The sequence below is a fragment of the Notothenia rossii genome (assembly GCF_949606895.1).
Source record: "Notothenia rossii genome assembly, chromosome: 8".
Classification (NCBI taxonomy): domain Eukaryota; kingdom Metazoa; phylum Chordata; class Actinopteri; order Perciformes; family Nototheniidae; genus Notothenia; species Notothenia rossii.
The window spans coordinates 18681586-18696713 of NC_136906.1; the positions used below are offsets into that span (position 1 = coordinate 18681586).

General features: G+C 44.2%; 1 protein-coding gene across 6 annotated transcripts in view; it reads right to left on the bottom strand.

Annotated features, from left to right (window-relative positions):
- Nucleotides 1-15128, bottom strand: part of adgrl1a (adhesion G protein-coupled receptor L1a) — a 151747-nt gene that overhangs the window by 20341 nt on the left and 116278 nt on the right. For 5 of the 6 annotated variants that reach the window (XM_079642929.1, XM_079642931.1, XM_079642930.1 and 2 more), the window contains 7 exons: nucleotides 7492-7699; nucleotides 7011-7275; nucleotides 5485-5812; nucleotides 3208-3501; nucleotides 1804-1907; nucleotides 566-751; nucleotides 239-277 (listed from right to left, as the gene is read on the bottom strand). In XM_079642929.1, coding sequence (XP_079499055.1) covers nucleotides 239-277; nucleotides 566-751; nucleotides 1804-1907; nucleotides 3208-3501; nucleotides 5485-5812; nucleotides 7011-7275; nucleotides 7492-7699 — 1424 coding nt within the window. Of the gene's footprint in view, nucleotides 1-238; nucleotides 278-565; nucleotides 752-1803; nucleotides 1908-3207; nucleotides 3502-5484; nucleotides 5813-7010; nucleotides 7276-7491; nucleotides 7700-12343; nucleotides 13491-15128 lie in introns of those variants that run through there. The other variant, XM_079642934.1, reaches the window with a different exon arrangement.

Sequence of the window (15128 nt, forward strand, 5' to 3'; positions counted from 1 at the left end):
AAAAACAACGTCTGCCAGGAGATATACCAAAAATCGCACTGCTCTTCAAAAAAGACCCAGAAATTCTATAAGTGATTATTCCAGAGGCCAAATAAATCATTTTACAGAGCATTGAGCCAAAGAATCTCATCCACAGTGCTAGTCTGCTCAAGGATTTATCTTCCCTCAGTTATTCTAAGTCGCAGAGCAGTCCTACTCCACAGGCATGTAAAGCAGGCAGATAAAAGAGAAAAGCTACCTGGATGTAGGCCCGACAGGTCCGCTCTCGCTTCTGGAGCTGGAAGGGAGAAAACAAAGCATGGCGTTAAGCAGCCAAACAAAAAAGCTGCAAATTAAAAACTCATTCAACCTTGCATGTGCACTAAGGGGGTAAAATCGCATTAACCTTAGCATCCTTTTCTTATGCTTGAATCAAATGTATACTTGGGCATTTGTGTGTGCTTGTGTGTGTGCTTGTGTGTGTGCTTGTGTGTGTGCTTGTGTGTGTGCATGTGTGTGTGCTTGTGTGTGTGCTTGTGTGTGTGCTTGTGTGTGTGCTTGTGCGTGTGTTTATGCTTCTTTCTACCTTGTTGTAGTTCCGTGCAGCTGACTCCTTGTTTCCGGGCCTCAGGGCCTGGAGCTGGGCGTCCAGGATGTCCAGTAGTTGCTCGATCAGCCGCACGGATGAGCTGACATCGCCCGCCTGGATCCGGCTGCGCGTGTGGTTCACCAGCTCTCCTGCTATGTTGGCAGCATTCTCCCCGCTCTTTATCTGCACGTGAACACACGCAAACATAATTAAGTGAAAGTATCAGGATGATAAAACAGATCTGCTCTAATTAGTTGGATCCTATTTTAAGTTTTTAGAAAACAGAAACCTCATGTTTTGAATTAGTCTCAATAGTATCAAAAACTCTTAAGGATCTTAATAATCAGCCCTTCTCACATCGTGGTAAACAAAGACGGACTTTGTAGAGCAGATTTTCTCCCTAGTGCTGTTTCACTTGCAAATCACACCCCTTAGCAACCACTTTGCAATTGCAATTGATTTTTGCCAAAAGGAGAAGGTGTAATAGATTTTTCCAATGATGTAACTATTCACTGGGATGCTGCTTTCCCTCCCAGGCACACACTTAAAAACCTTTAAGAAAGCCAATCAGGGGCCTCTGCATATAATAGCTCAGTTTGTAGAGATGGTGGAGGCTGAGTCCATGCTGCGCCGAACACATGTTTGAATCCGGCCTGCGATACCTTTACACTTGTAAGCCCATCTATCCTTCTTTTTCAAATCCATCACTCACATTTAGTATTGTATCTGGGTTTAGCAGGTTACTTATAATTCAAATTGATATGGACTGAAATCTGATTACTACCCAAATCAGGGTTGACCCAATCACTACAGTGTATAAAATAACACAGTTTAGCGATTGAAATAGCAGTGAGCTTAGTGAAAATCATCGTGCCTCATCTAAAGACTATGATGTTTAGCTACCGGAAAGGCATAATGCCTTATATGAAACTGAGGTGGAGAAATTGAACTACTTTGAGTACTTTGCAAGCTGAGAGGCACTAATCCTGATTTCTTTTGAAGGATTCAACCTAGCTGTGATTAAAGTATATTACTGAAAATAATTTACTGAGTTAATTAAGTATCAAGAGCAGATGCCTTGTAATGAAGGGCCAGTTGAAATGAGTCTGTATTTTAATCAGGTCAGCCTTGGAGATATGTTAATGTGTGTGGAGGTGGACAGGGAGGAGGGTCGGGGCAGCGGGGCAGAGGAAGGGGACGGTCCAGCGGCCAGGGGGTACGGCTCCAGGTCTCACCTTCTGGGCCACCTGGTTGACCCACGGGGAGGTGCAGTTACTCAGGTCAGGACCCCGCGGGTTCCACATGACCTGCTCCGCCAAGCACTGGAACGAAGCAATGCCTGGAGACGAGCAAAAGGAAGAGGAAACAGAGGAGGGGGGAGTAGGGGAGAGATAATAAGCATTAGGTGTCTGCAATTAAAGGGGGACAGTGTGCAGGAGAGGGATGATCACTAAAAATGTTCTCAACCCAAGAAAAACGGAATAAAATGAATTTTAAAAATGTAATACGCAAAGTGTTTGAAGATGAGTGGGAAGACGGAGGGAGGAGGTAGAGTAGAAATGTGTCAGAAGTGGAAAAGGTTCAATAATGGAGGAACGGGCAGTGAGAAAGTGAGGCAAGAGAAAGTAAGGAAGAAGACGGCAGGGATGGAACAGGCTTTCATACTCTGAATGAACCATTTAAAAAGGAATACATTCAGACGTACCACATACAATTTACCTTGTGCTCACAGACTAAAGACTTCAGGTTAGATTAGTCATTTTTTAAATAAAAGGAACTCCCATTTCTAGCTAGGTTTTGGGTTCAAAGGAAGGACACCATGCAGGGATATAACCAGAGAGTGGTCTATATACTGCTGCTAACACAAATAACCAACATCATGTCAAAGAGACGAGGAAATGAGAAGAGAGACGACAGATAGAGAGAGAGGGACGGCAGAGGGAAGCGAAAAACAGAGATGACAGAAACACTGCAGCAGCGCTTCACAGTTGTAGAAGGATCAGAGCAGATGTGGCGTGGCATTTTATAACCGCTTCTTCTCGCTCTCCCACCCATTGTTTTCCCGTCTCTCCCTCTTTTCTCTATACTCTCCTCCATTGGCCGCAGATTGGGTTTGATAGCTCTGCCAAGACGCGTCAATTAAGCTAGCTGCTAATTTAATATTTCTGCCACTCACAGAGAGAACATACAGAAATCCTGAAAGGCGTAAGAGAATGGAGGAAGACCGTTTCTGTGACAAAAGTGTGCTACATGTTTGGAGGTATAGAAACTAGCATGAAGGGAGGTAAAGCCTGTGTTGTCTAGCCTTTCATTTCATTATTCGCTACTTTCAATCAGCTCTGTTTCTGTGGGAGATGAGCCTTTCATATGTGGAGGATGTGCTTTCATCTGTGAGTCCACAGGGAATGTGCCTGCTGGAGGGATCAACGCGGGGACAGAAGAAGACAACAGTGGAAAAAAACAAGCGCGAGAGCACAAACATGCTCATCACTTGGCTACATGCTGAAAAATACATTGCATGCACAAACACCCACATGCATGGAGGACACCCCCGCTTCAACATGAAACGCCCCTGTTTGTTTCATGAAGTGGAAAAAATGCAAACACTTTTAAATATAAACACATGGACCGATCCTCACCGAGAGACCCTTTGGGGCATGGGCGGTCTACAGTTTCTCCTCTCTGGGTGGTGGGCCACTGGACGCCTCGCACCAGCTTGGACTCGCAGATATTTGGCTCCAGGTCTTGAGGAGGGAGGGGGGGCCGGCGGGTGACAGGCACAGTGGCTGTGATTGGTCGAAGATCAGGGTGCTTGTTGATTGAGCCGATTGGGCGCGAGGTGGGGGCCAGAGGGCGAGCCGTAGAGGGGCTGGCACTTGCAGAGGAAGGCCTGGCTGGAAGAGTGGTGGCCACTTGGGTAGTGGTCAGAGGGCCTGAGGAAACACAAGAGTAAAAGAGAGACAACAGAAGAGTAAGAGGTCACCAATGACACCCAGAGTGAGTGAGAAACATTTAGAGAGTTATAAAGGATGTAAGGGATTTGTGAGAGAGCAGCAAAGGCGGCGGCACAAGCCAGAAACAGAGATCAAGAGAGTGAAGTACATAAGCGTGTGAATTAAATATGTCTCTCCGAAGTTGAGTTCAAAAGTTTGCATGACAATAATTGGGGTGACAAATACTTTTTGGAGCCCCTCAAAGCGTGCTCTCCTAAGAGATGAGAGAAGCGATTGAAGAGATGGAGAGAACGCATCGACACAAGTCAGGAAGAAGTAAATAATTGATCAAATGTATCAGAGAAGTCAGCATCTCTAACAACCAAACCTAATGCCAAGATAAAAGAATCACATCACAACTACAAAATCCTAGCTGATCAAACGCAGAGGCAGCGTGCAAGCTGTGAGTGCCGCGCCCCTGTGTCTCTGCCTCTTCTCTCTCTCGGCCTAATTCGAGCTTTATACCGGCCTTTATGCGGCTCAGATATACAATACATCCAAACTTCCCTTTTAAATTGATGGACTGCCAAAAGCCAGTGTGGGGTTCTCATTTCATCCTCCCCCTTATCATTTCAGAATGACGTTTTCATTATCCATGACACAGAGAAGTTGATAAGAAGTGCTTTAGCAGTCATACCTGAGAGGCTGCTCTTTACTGTAACTATGGCTGGGATGGAAATACAATGATTTGAAATCTAAAGCTCCTAAATGTCAGACAATAAGTAGTCACAAACCCTTTCTGCGTGGGCTGTTTAAAGTGTGCCTTGATCAGGAAAAACAAAATGTTCCAAACACTGCAAATGGTTCTTGGATATGAATATGAAATAAGCATAAATGGAAACTATAGTCATTGCAAGTAAATAAATCTGTAAACCATATTAATTTATCCTGGAAGAGAAGATGGTGAGGTCTGTAGAGTCTATTCTATAACACATAGGTTTGAGCAAGCTCTCTGATTGGTCAATAGGCATGTTTGATTCCACGATCAAACAACGATCAAATAGAACGTGCCTAATACAAAGTATCCAGTGGCCTACACACGCCACTAGCCTACCGAAACTACTTCCATGAGCCTACATCGTGTGGTTTCCATAGCGACGTTTAGCGACACACAGCCGTTACACTGTTATACATTGTCTCTCGTTGGAAATTGGTAGCTACAAATTGTCAGATTTTAAAGTTAATTTTGATTTGTTGGGGGGCCTCAGTATTGATGAATGGTTGGACATGGACACAGACCACAAAACCAACGAAAGATTTGCGGCTGTTTCAACTGACGAGTTGAGTGCGTTGGAAAAAAGTCGCAACGAAAAGAGTACATTGGCGTCAACTACCTGGGCTGTCAAATGTCTCAAAGCGTTCTTAAAAACCCAGGAGAAAATGGTGGATTTCGGAACAGTGTCCAAACCGTTACCATGGGAACTACTTTCTAGGAACTACTTTCTGACGGAGATGAACTCAAGCAGAAAGCGTAGGTTTGGGAGCAAATTAGCCCACATTATGAAATTATTTTACGATATTGTTGATTACAATTATAGTTTGTGTAATAGAATCGCAATCATACACTTGAGGCCGTTCTTGAACGTCATTATTGGTACTCCAGTACTGCGGCAGGACCGAGGCGCTTGTGCCGAGGCCTCGTGTATGATTGCTTAATTCAGATAATACTTTTTTTATTTGTATTATACTGACCAAAAGCAAGTATTCATTAAAAAAATGTACGATAACTTATATTTACCATAATACCTTATTACCAATTTATACATCTCAAGTATAATCCTGGCAAAAAAAATCGGTATACATTTTTGTGATTGGTTTTTAGTTTTTTCACCAATTAACAAATGCAAAACAAATCACAAAATCTGTAAGATACTTTTTCCCACGCTGTGTTTCTGTATATCTTTGAGTGGGATGGCTCCTGACCTGTGGTGGGATCTGGGGGTCCAAACTCCAGGGAGTAGCGCAGCACGTTATAGTTGTTCCACACATAGAGCTGGTTGTCCCGAGGGTTGTAGTCCACAGAGGAAATATACTGATAGGGGTTGGGGAAAAGCATGTTGACGGATTCCTCGCGCCCGTGGTTTGTGTTGTAGGCGTACATGATCAGGTCGCCGCCCGCCTCGCTGTCATCGTCCTGGTAGACGGACCGCACTGCGTACAGCACACCGCACGCCATGAAGGCATTGGATGCCATCCTCTTGTCAAAGGTGGTCTCCCAGGTGCCTTCAAAGCGCAGGGTGTAAGGATTCACCTAAAGGCAAGGAGGAAATAATGTTGAACTGGGGAAAAGGCCTATAAATGATCATTCTCAGAAGCTTGAAGTGCCAGTTTGGTTTTTGAGGGATTTTATTTTATTCCTTCTTAGATTTACAGTCATAAGTCGATAAAGTTCAAATGTCCTCACGACTAAAAAAGCAGGTCTACTTTATTTGAGTTCTGATATCCTATTGTTATTTCTCTGTGTGCAGTTGTATCTATCATTAAACTTTGAACATTATTTGATGTAACATTTTTCATATTACCCATGTTTACATGAGCCCGCAGCGGCACAAATGGTACTTCTGTGCAATAATGTAAAGATTTATAAGAAGTTCAAAAAATATTGAAAAAGTAATTAAACTCTCAGCTCTGGAGAAGAGATATTTCGTTGCTTTTATGCAAAGCTGCTTCTGCTCATTATAGCTCCAAACTGTAAATAATAGAAACCTTGGTGTGTGTTGCACTCTAAAATAATAAAACTCCCCAGAACCCAAACAGTTCCTTGATGATGAAAGCGATCACTTTTTTATTTATTACTTTGTTACTCCATTATTCTACACCCTCATTGCTCATGCAGGGTTTGATATTTTAGATGGATAGTTTAACTCATACAGTTAGAAAAACAATTTCCTGGTTAGGTCAAGATAGTGATAATAAATGGGACCCGTCTCTCCGAATAGCACATTATTCAAACTCTTGTTTGTTTGGAAACTTGCTGCCTGATTGCAGTTTTGTTTGTTAAGAAACAAAGAAGCAACTTTTAAAATCGTGCTTTAAGTTTTTCAAGGAAGCATGAGTAATGTGATGTGTACAGTATGCACAATATATGATTCTAAACAATTCATATACTAAAAAGACATATACATCAAATGTTAGAATCAGGCTGACACTGGCTGTGAACCTAAAAAAACAACTGGAATATTTAGTTTACGAGTGAAGAGGGGATTTTGGATAGGACAGGATTTAAAAAAAAAAAAATTTTTTTTTTTTTTCGTTTTGCAAAATTTTCTTATGAGACTCTTTTTTGGCAAACATCTAATTTTTCAGTACAAGTGTGTAATCTCTATAGTAACTCAATCATTTGTGACATATGACCTTTTCCCTGACTAGTCTCATGTGATTTTGATATAATCTGTTTCTGCATTTATAATCCACATCTCATCCCCTGCTGTGCACCGCTGCTCTCCTACCTGGCTGACCACCAGTCGTCCGTTGTTGGACTCGGTGGCGTAGATCACCCACAGGCCGCTCTCATCCACAGCCAAGTCGATGTCTGATTTCCCTCCCCAGCGGTAAGGAGAGGTGTCATGGTAGTTAGCGTTTGTGATAATGGCCTCGCCGCTCTTGATGCGTGTCCTTAGGTCATACTTGACAATGTTTCGTGTGCGTTCTTTGTTGTAAAATACAGCACCATCGTACACAACAAACCCTGTGCCGTCAACTCTGTTGGGCAACCTGTAGAGAAAGAATCACATGGTATTCAGGAGAACAAGTCAATCCATCTACTCTGCATGACACAATCCTACAAGATGGCCTGACTGTGAGCCACCTGACGCCACAGTGGGATCATTCTGCTATCATGATCTATATACACACACACACGAAAAGCCAATAAATCAATATGGCAACAGATGCTATTTGATCATCCAGGACAGTGGGAGGTGCCCTCACTTGTAGGTGGTGGTGGCTCGGTTCTGTTTGAAGTCTTCCCAGGAGGCATACTCAAACAGCATGTCGGTGCGATAGGGAGTCCAGGGCATGATGTACAGACGGTCTCCAGACTGCAGCGGGTCCTTACACCACGCGCCTGCCTGATGCTCTGCCTCCTGCAGAGAGCTGGCCGCCTGAATCCGCAGAAGTGTCCCCGGACACACAAAGACTGGAGCAGAAGAGGTGTGTTGGAGCAGAAGAGGGGGAAAAAGGAAGAGATTGAAAATGAAAACAAAGCATTGTAAAAATGAAAGATATCATGGAAATGGCAGGGGAGGGAGAGAGGAAATGGGAAAAGGCCAAAGACCATGGAATATAGATTAGGAGAGAGACATGTAGGAGACGGAGGAAAGATGTGAGTAGATACAAGTAAGTTGAGAATTGAAAAGGAGACAAAGAGTAGGAGGAGAATGGGAGAGAGGGGTATTGTGGGTAGTGAGGTGAGGTACAATATCAGATTTAAAATGAAGGAAAATATAAAAGCTCATTTGTAGAACATCAGCATTGTGGCCGGAAAGCGTCTGAATATGATAAATGGGAGATTTCTGGCTGCTGCCGCGGCTTAGATGTAGTCTCTAATCTAATTTATCTTGGCCTACTTTTTATTTGATTGTGCATTTTATATTTCAAAGGCTTCTGCTTCTCTGCTCCGCCACTGGGTGGTAAAACAGTAATTGTACAGCTTGTTTTATTAGGACTCAAATTTGGCTCTCAGTCAAGAGTAATGCTTGAAAGAAAAAAGTATTCTGGGGTAAAGATTTTGGCAGGGCCTCCCCTTCATTCACAACGGATTCTTGGCTTCACACACACAAACAACAGTCCTCATTCCAAACAGACATAGGCACACACACAAAAATACATGGGAACCCTTACAAACAATCTGTAAACTAAACAAGTGTACACACAGGATGCTTTCTTTAGGCCGGTGTAGGGCATCCTCTAGGGACTGATGTAAATTGGCTGTCTGACGCAGTGTGTCCCTGCCTGACACCCAGAGTGGCATGGGACTACTGGGTTTGTCAGGTGATATATGAGGAAAGCTGCTGGCATCCTCGCCACTCTGACATCATCATAAGGGTACCGGCGACAAAGAGAGAGAGAGAGAGAGAGAGTTGGAAGCACTACAGAATAAAACAGCTGAGGAGTCCCCATGTCTCCTCTGCCAGTTTATTTATGTGGCTCTCTGGCTTGGGGTTGCGAAAGAATCAGGCACCTGCTGGTCACCTCGTGATTGAACGCATCTCTGAACTAATTGGACACTGCAGGGGCATTTGGACACAGATGACATACGACACACACACACACACACCCCCACACACACACACACACACACACACACACACACACACACACACACACACACACACACACACACACACACACACACACACACACACACACACACACACACACACACACACACACACACACACACACACACACACACACACACACACACACACACACACACACACACACACACACACACACAGACAGACTGTCACACAGTGAATGTTAGAGTGAAGGATCAGTGTTAGACTCAAACTGTCCTGAATATTGCATGGAGTCAGGCGGAGGAGGAAAATCCCAATAGAGAGATGGAGAGGCTTCAGGCTTGTGGAAATCTCTTTTTTCCTGCCTGTCTGTCGTGTTGCTGTTGTGTTAGTAGCTGGTGATACTATGGAATTAGCCTCTTTTGTTTGAGGGGGTCCAACAGGGATTGAGACTGGCCACCAAAGAGGAATCTAATCAAACACTCTGAATACATAATCTTCACTAGGAGAAGGCTTGTCATGCTCCTTTGTCAAACCAAAAACCTCCCTCGAAGGCAGAGACGCTTGAGGTGTTTGCTTTGCAAATATGAACCTGGGTGACGGAAATATGCAAAATAATGTTCAGAGAAATAGTTAAATCTGGCACTTTCAGACAGCTGCACAATTAATTTCTTGACATACATCAATGCCAGCTCTCCCTCATGCCACAATAAAATTATATTTTCATTATTTGTGACACAGCGTGACTTCACTGCAAAATACCGAACGTTGTGCTCCAACGCATTGCAAATAAAGGCCTTAAAGGAGGAGCAGAAAAGCAATACAGTCAAAAAACAACTACTAAAAGTAGGACATTGCCTCAAAAGTACAATGCTACTGTAAATAGCTAAATAAACAGCACGCAGTGGCTCTCCATGTAGGTGACCCATAAACAAAGCCAGCAACTCTGCCTCGAGGTAGAATAAAGGACAAAGAAACAGGAGCTGTTGGTGTGCCACTGGACTGAACACGGAACCTATGGCTGATGGGATTGGCTGGATTTATTATAAAGGGTGTATCACAGAAGGATCACTATGTGCCCAAAGTGTAATACTGCATGAGTTGTGTGGCTGGTTTCAGTGTGTGAACATACTCAATAAAACATAGTAGTGGTGTTTATCAAACTTAAAACCTCAAACCAACGCAGAAAAAAAACCTCCTAATTTTTTTATGATACAACACTGTCGATTATAAGCTATTGTAAACATTAAGATTTAGATCTGGAGCTTCAAAAGAAGGGTAATGTACTGAATGCACTACAATCTATCACAGCAACAAAATAGGTTGTTGCCTGCAAAACAACTTATTGGCACTACATTTTGCCCGCAACATTGTCCCCCCAAAAATACTATATGATTTTGTTCATTATTGCAGCTAACCATCCGGTTCTTTCCTACATTGGTAGCAGTCTGTACTGTATTGGACACACACTCCATTAGAACACATACATGTATAGACACACACGCACATATACTCAATGGGCCAAACCGAAACAGTGGTCTCGCTTCATACCCTGCAAACCCTGCCTAGGGGGCTTCATTAACTCTGACCTGCGCTACCCAGCCTTCCCAACTGCCTTCCTGTTTACGAGCTCACCCTTCCTTTCCTTTCCTTTGCCTCCCCCCATCTCCTGCTAACTGTGAAGGGTGATTGTAGCAGTGGGAAGCCGGAGCAGCTGAGCCCTAGGAGTCTACTGTACAAAAGGCTATTATGACCACCATATGAATGAAGTATTAGGCAATAGGCATTAAGCCTAAATCTTGAGATTAGGCATTGTTCTAGTCTGGCTCAGGTTAGCAGGAGTAAGAGCCATCTGGGATTATGTGAGATCAATAGATTAATTTCTGTTTCGGTGCGGATGGAAATCTTGCAGTTATGATCACCCCAGTGAAGTCACTATAGGCAGCGCAGGCAAAACACTTCCTTACCCTACAAACTAGCCAGATGGCGAATGAAATTTACCTTATCAGGGATTAAAACCCAGGCTGTAGCTATCACACTCTAGCTTGCCAATTACTGCCACACAAACAGGGAAATGCTGCTATAATAATTGACTATTTATCACCGTAATCCCTTTCCCAGGCACAGGTCAGCTGTTACTTGTCAATATGAAACAGCAGTATACAATGATTAAAGTGCCAGTACTTTTCTGAAAATGACAGCAAATATCCCCCATTAGTGTCTTCCAGCAATGTCTGATCGACTGGTATCGCAATTCAAAGTGAGCGCTGACAGCTTTAGGCTAATTTTAGTCTCCTCATTTTGGTTGTCTTTCGCAACCCATGGTGTTTCTACGCTTGATGTGACAGTGATAGTTAATGTACATCTTTGATGATCCAAACACCCGCTACCAATGGTTGGCAGCTGTTAAAGTCTTTTTTTTTTTTTTTTCAAATCTTATGCTACGAGGATCTGAAGGCTCTGCTGCCCCAAGCCTTTGCCCAGTCCTCAGTGATGGCCTGCTCACAGGATTGACTGCTGAGAACATGCTGCTGTAATTGAATCCCGCACCTGTTACTGGCAGGTGCCGCACGCATGCAGCAGGGGGCAGAATGGAGCATGTCATGGTACCCCGCGTCCATTCTGGACAGTTAATGGGCTTAAAGGGTTAGTATGTCTGCAGTGTGTTCTAATGGTATGTTGATGTGCATTCATCAGCCCATTAATGTGTGTAGCTGTGTGTGTATCTGTGTGTATGTGTTTGTGTGTGTAGGTATCCATGTGTGCAGTTCAGAAATACATAGAGGCAGGGAGAGAGGAGAAGTCGTGAAATAGGATGTGAGTGTGTTCTGTGTGTGCAAACAAGAAGAGAGAAAGGAGTGGAGTAACAGAGTAAATAGGTTATTTCCTGTGAAATGAGAATTAGGAGTGAGTTAATCTGCTGAGGAGTGACATTTAAAGTGACAGAGAGAAGAGAGGAATGAGGAATAAGGACAGAGACAGTAGGGGCTCCCATTGAGTTTCTGCTTCCTTTTAGACTACAAGGGGGGTCAAGTCGTAGGAGTAAATACACAATACAAAACACACAAACATGCACAGACATTTACACACAAACATACAACCTTAGGACACACACACAGACTCTCAGACAGTGCACACACATACACTGTCCTGACAGTGGAAGAGGCAGGTGCCAAACTTGCACCCTTATCAACCCAGAAATTCACCCCAGAGAATACCCTTCACTGAGACCAAAAGCTTGCAACAGCTAGAGATGGCGTCCATTGAAAGCAAAGTCTTATCTGCTTAGGAGTGGAGCTGACACTGAGTGACAGGAAAGTTGGTCAGGACATGGCTGCAAAGGCTATAGGCTCCAGATACAGTAGACTATACTGACTGAGGGTTGAGATATGGGGAAACGTAACATCGCTGCAACGTTAGCCTAGCCTAGCCTACCACAGCCCTGACTGTTCCTACTCTGTATCAGGCGTCCCAGATGTGCTGTCTCTCCATAAAGGTCCTGTGATTTATATTCATGGCCAGTAGCCTCACACACTCACCTGTTTCTTTTGCTCCAACAATGCAATGAGTTCTGCATGTTCAGTCAATCCCCACACTCTTACCTATCTCCCCTTGCCACTGAATAGTGTCTGCACTGCCTTGGTCACATGACAGTGCTCACGTGTGGTGGGTCATTCCTAATGAGGCAATGCTGCCTGACTCATCGTCTCTATAGCGACCGCACTCCCTCTCTTCCTCTCTTCCTCAATGCACAGCCATTCTTTGTGGTTTCCTGTCACACGATGCAGTGGTTTCTCACTCATTCCCTCAAACTTTTATGAATCACAGGTTGGGAGCTGTTTGTGTGAGCGATGGCTTCGTCCTTGTAGAGTCTGCCTCCCGTCCATCTACCCACGCTTTATAGAAATACCAGGATAGGATTGTTCGCAGGGGTTGCACTGCATCCTTCCCTTGCCTCTTCTCATTGAGAAGCAAACATTCTTGATGTGTGAAATATATGGAGGACACTAGTGTGATCCTGTCAGCAGTGATAAAAGGAATACTGTAAAGATGTGGAATGTACTCCGCTAGACTGTCAGCAAAGGGGGAAAAAGGGACAGAGGGAGTGATGGGAAGAAGGAGACGCCAACATAGTCTTAAAATAGCCTAACGGTATGTTGGTTGACTGAGTGATGGACTTTCATTGAACAGGATCTTCCACATGTGACACCACTGAGCGGTGCACATCAGCTGATCAATCAGTAAGGAATATTTTTGATTGAAAACGCTCAAGTCGCACAAGTGAGTTCAGCAGCAGTGGAGTAATGGATTAAGGTAGGAAAGAGCAGGAATGCAGACAGAGGAATGGGGTATTCATCTTAGTGTTAGTGGGAGGAAGAGTAGTAAAAAAATAACCAGTTGGGTGAGATGGTAGCAGGTGGAGGAGGAGGAGGAGGAGGAGGAGGAGGAGGAGGAGGCGGAGGAGGAGGAGGATGGTTTTGTAGCTTGCTATTCAACGGCAAGCAAGAGAGTTAGCTACGGTAAAATATCTGCTTGCGGTGGGAGAAATATGTGAGACAATGATCCATGTTAATGAAAAGCCATGGACATGACGACGGACAAAGGGTCCATAAACCAGTTAATGGCAAACTCCATAGTAGTTAATTCCTCCAACATATGGATCCAGCCATGGAGCCAGACGGGGAAATGGCTGAGGCCGAGACAGATGTAAGGGGGTTCAGAGAGAGTAAGGGAGGGGGAGGGGGGGGGTGGGGGGGGGGGGGGGCCGAGAGAGGGAGTTAAGGCTCATTGGGACTCTGGCACTGATGGCCACTAGTCTCACCCTGACCTCGGGTATGGGTAAGGTCTGTCTCTCCTCTTCAAGAAGTGATTGAGGTGCCTGGCCATGCTGATTGTGGCTCTTTAGGAGTGCTTGTGACAAGGCCCTGCTGTATCAGAGAGGCCATTACAAGACGCTGAAGTACTCCCTACAGGGGATACACCTCCCTTCCCCATTCCCTCCCATTCCCCCACCCCCCCCCTCCGGAGCCTCACTGAACACATAAGGAACCAGGATTGACTGATGTGGATAGGTATGGGGAGAGGGGGCACAAGTTCACAGTGCATGTGCAATAAAGAGAACAGAGACTTGGCAGTGACAAACTGTAGGAAGAGAGGCAGAGAGGAAGAGGAGAGGAGGAGGAAGAGGAGTGTAAGAGATGCTCAAAAGAGCCTGCAGCTGCTTGTGATAACCAGATGTGATCTGAGAGATAAACCAATCAGAAGGAGGACCAGAGAAAGAGAGGATGAGAAACACAACAGAGGAGTTGTTGGAAGAATGAGTCATTTCAAAGAGACAGAATGAGGGAAAGACACTGAAGTACCTGGAAATGGGATAATGTAAAAATAATACTGAGAGCATCTTTGGTGATTTACTGTGTTATAACACAAAGTTTGCTTCAAGATTACAGCAACAACAAACTTCAAATCTGTCCTGAGAAAAACAAAAAAAGAGAGCATATAGTATGGAGAAAAGGAGCAGCTGAATAAAGTAATAAGAGAGAGGAATTTCTTTTTTGAACTGGAGCGACAAATAAATCGCAATAGCCAATTGAGCTGGAATATATTTGAGAAATGTAATGACAAATGTGAATTGTCAGGTGTATGTGATGCAACAGTGTGACATACTTTTTGAAGGGGATGCAAAATGAGGAGATTTGCCATTCATGAGGTGATATGAATATATGTTTTCTGTAAGTCAAAGCTACTTTGCACAAGAAAGGAATGAAGTTAGTTCTCGTTTATCTCTCTTAGATACTACTGGACTGTGTGTGTGTGTGTGTGTGTGTGTGTGTGTGTGTGTGTGTGTGTGTGTGTGTGTGTGTGTGTGTGTGTGTGTGTGTGTGTGTGTGTGTGTGTGTGTGTGTGTGTGAGTGCGTGCGTGCAGGTCAGGCTGGTGTCATCAGAACCAAGGAGGAAATCTAAAAGGATTTTAGAATTTTGGTTATAGTTCAAAGAGAGATAGAAAGAAAAGGGCAGAGGAGGCGATTAGAGATTGAGAAAGAAAAAGGGAGGGAGATCAACATCAAACATGACCACTACTACACAAGGTGCTGGGTTAGGAGGGTATATGGGGGGAGGAAGGGACACAAGGGAGGAGGAGAAGGGAGGAAGGGGCGAGCTGTGGTTGTTATGTTCATTGTGGTTTTTACCTTTTTGATCCACTTCTATTCAAGCATCGGAAAAAGGAGAAAGAAAGATAAAAGAGAAAGACAGTACGGAAGAGAGAGAGAGAGAGAGAGAGAGAGAGAGAGAGAGAGAGAGAGAGAGGGAAAGTGAAGAGAA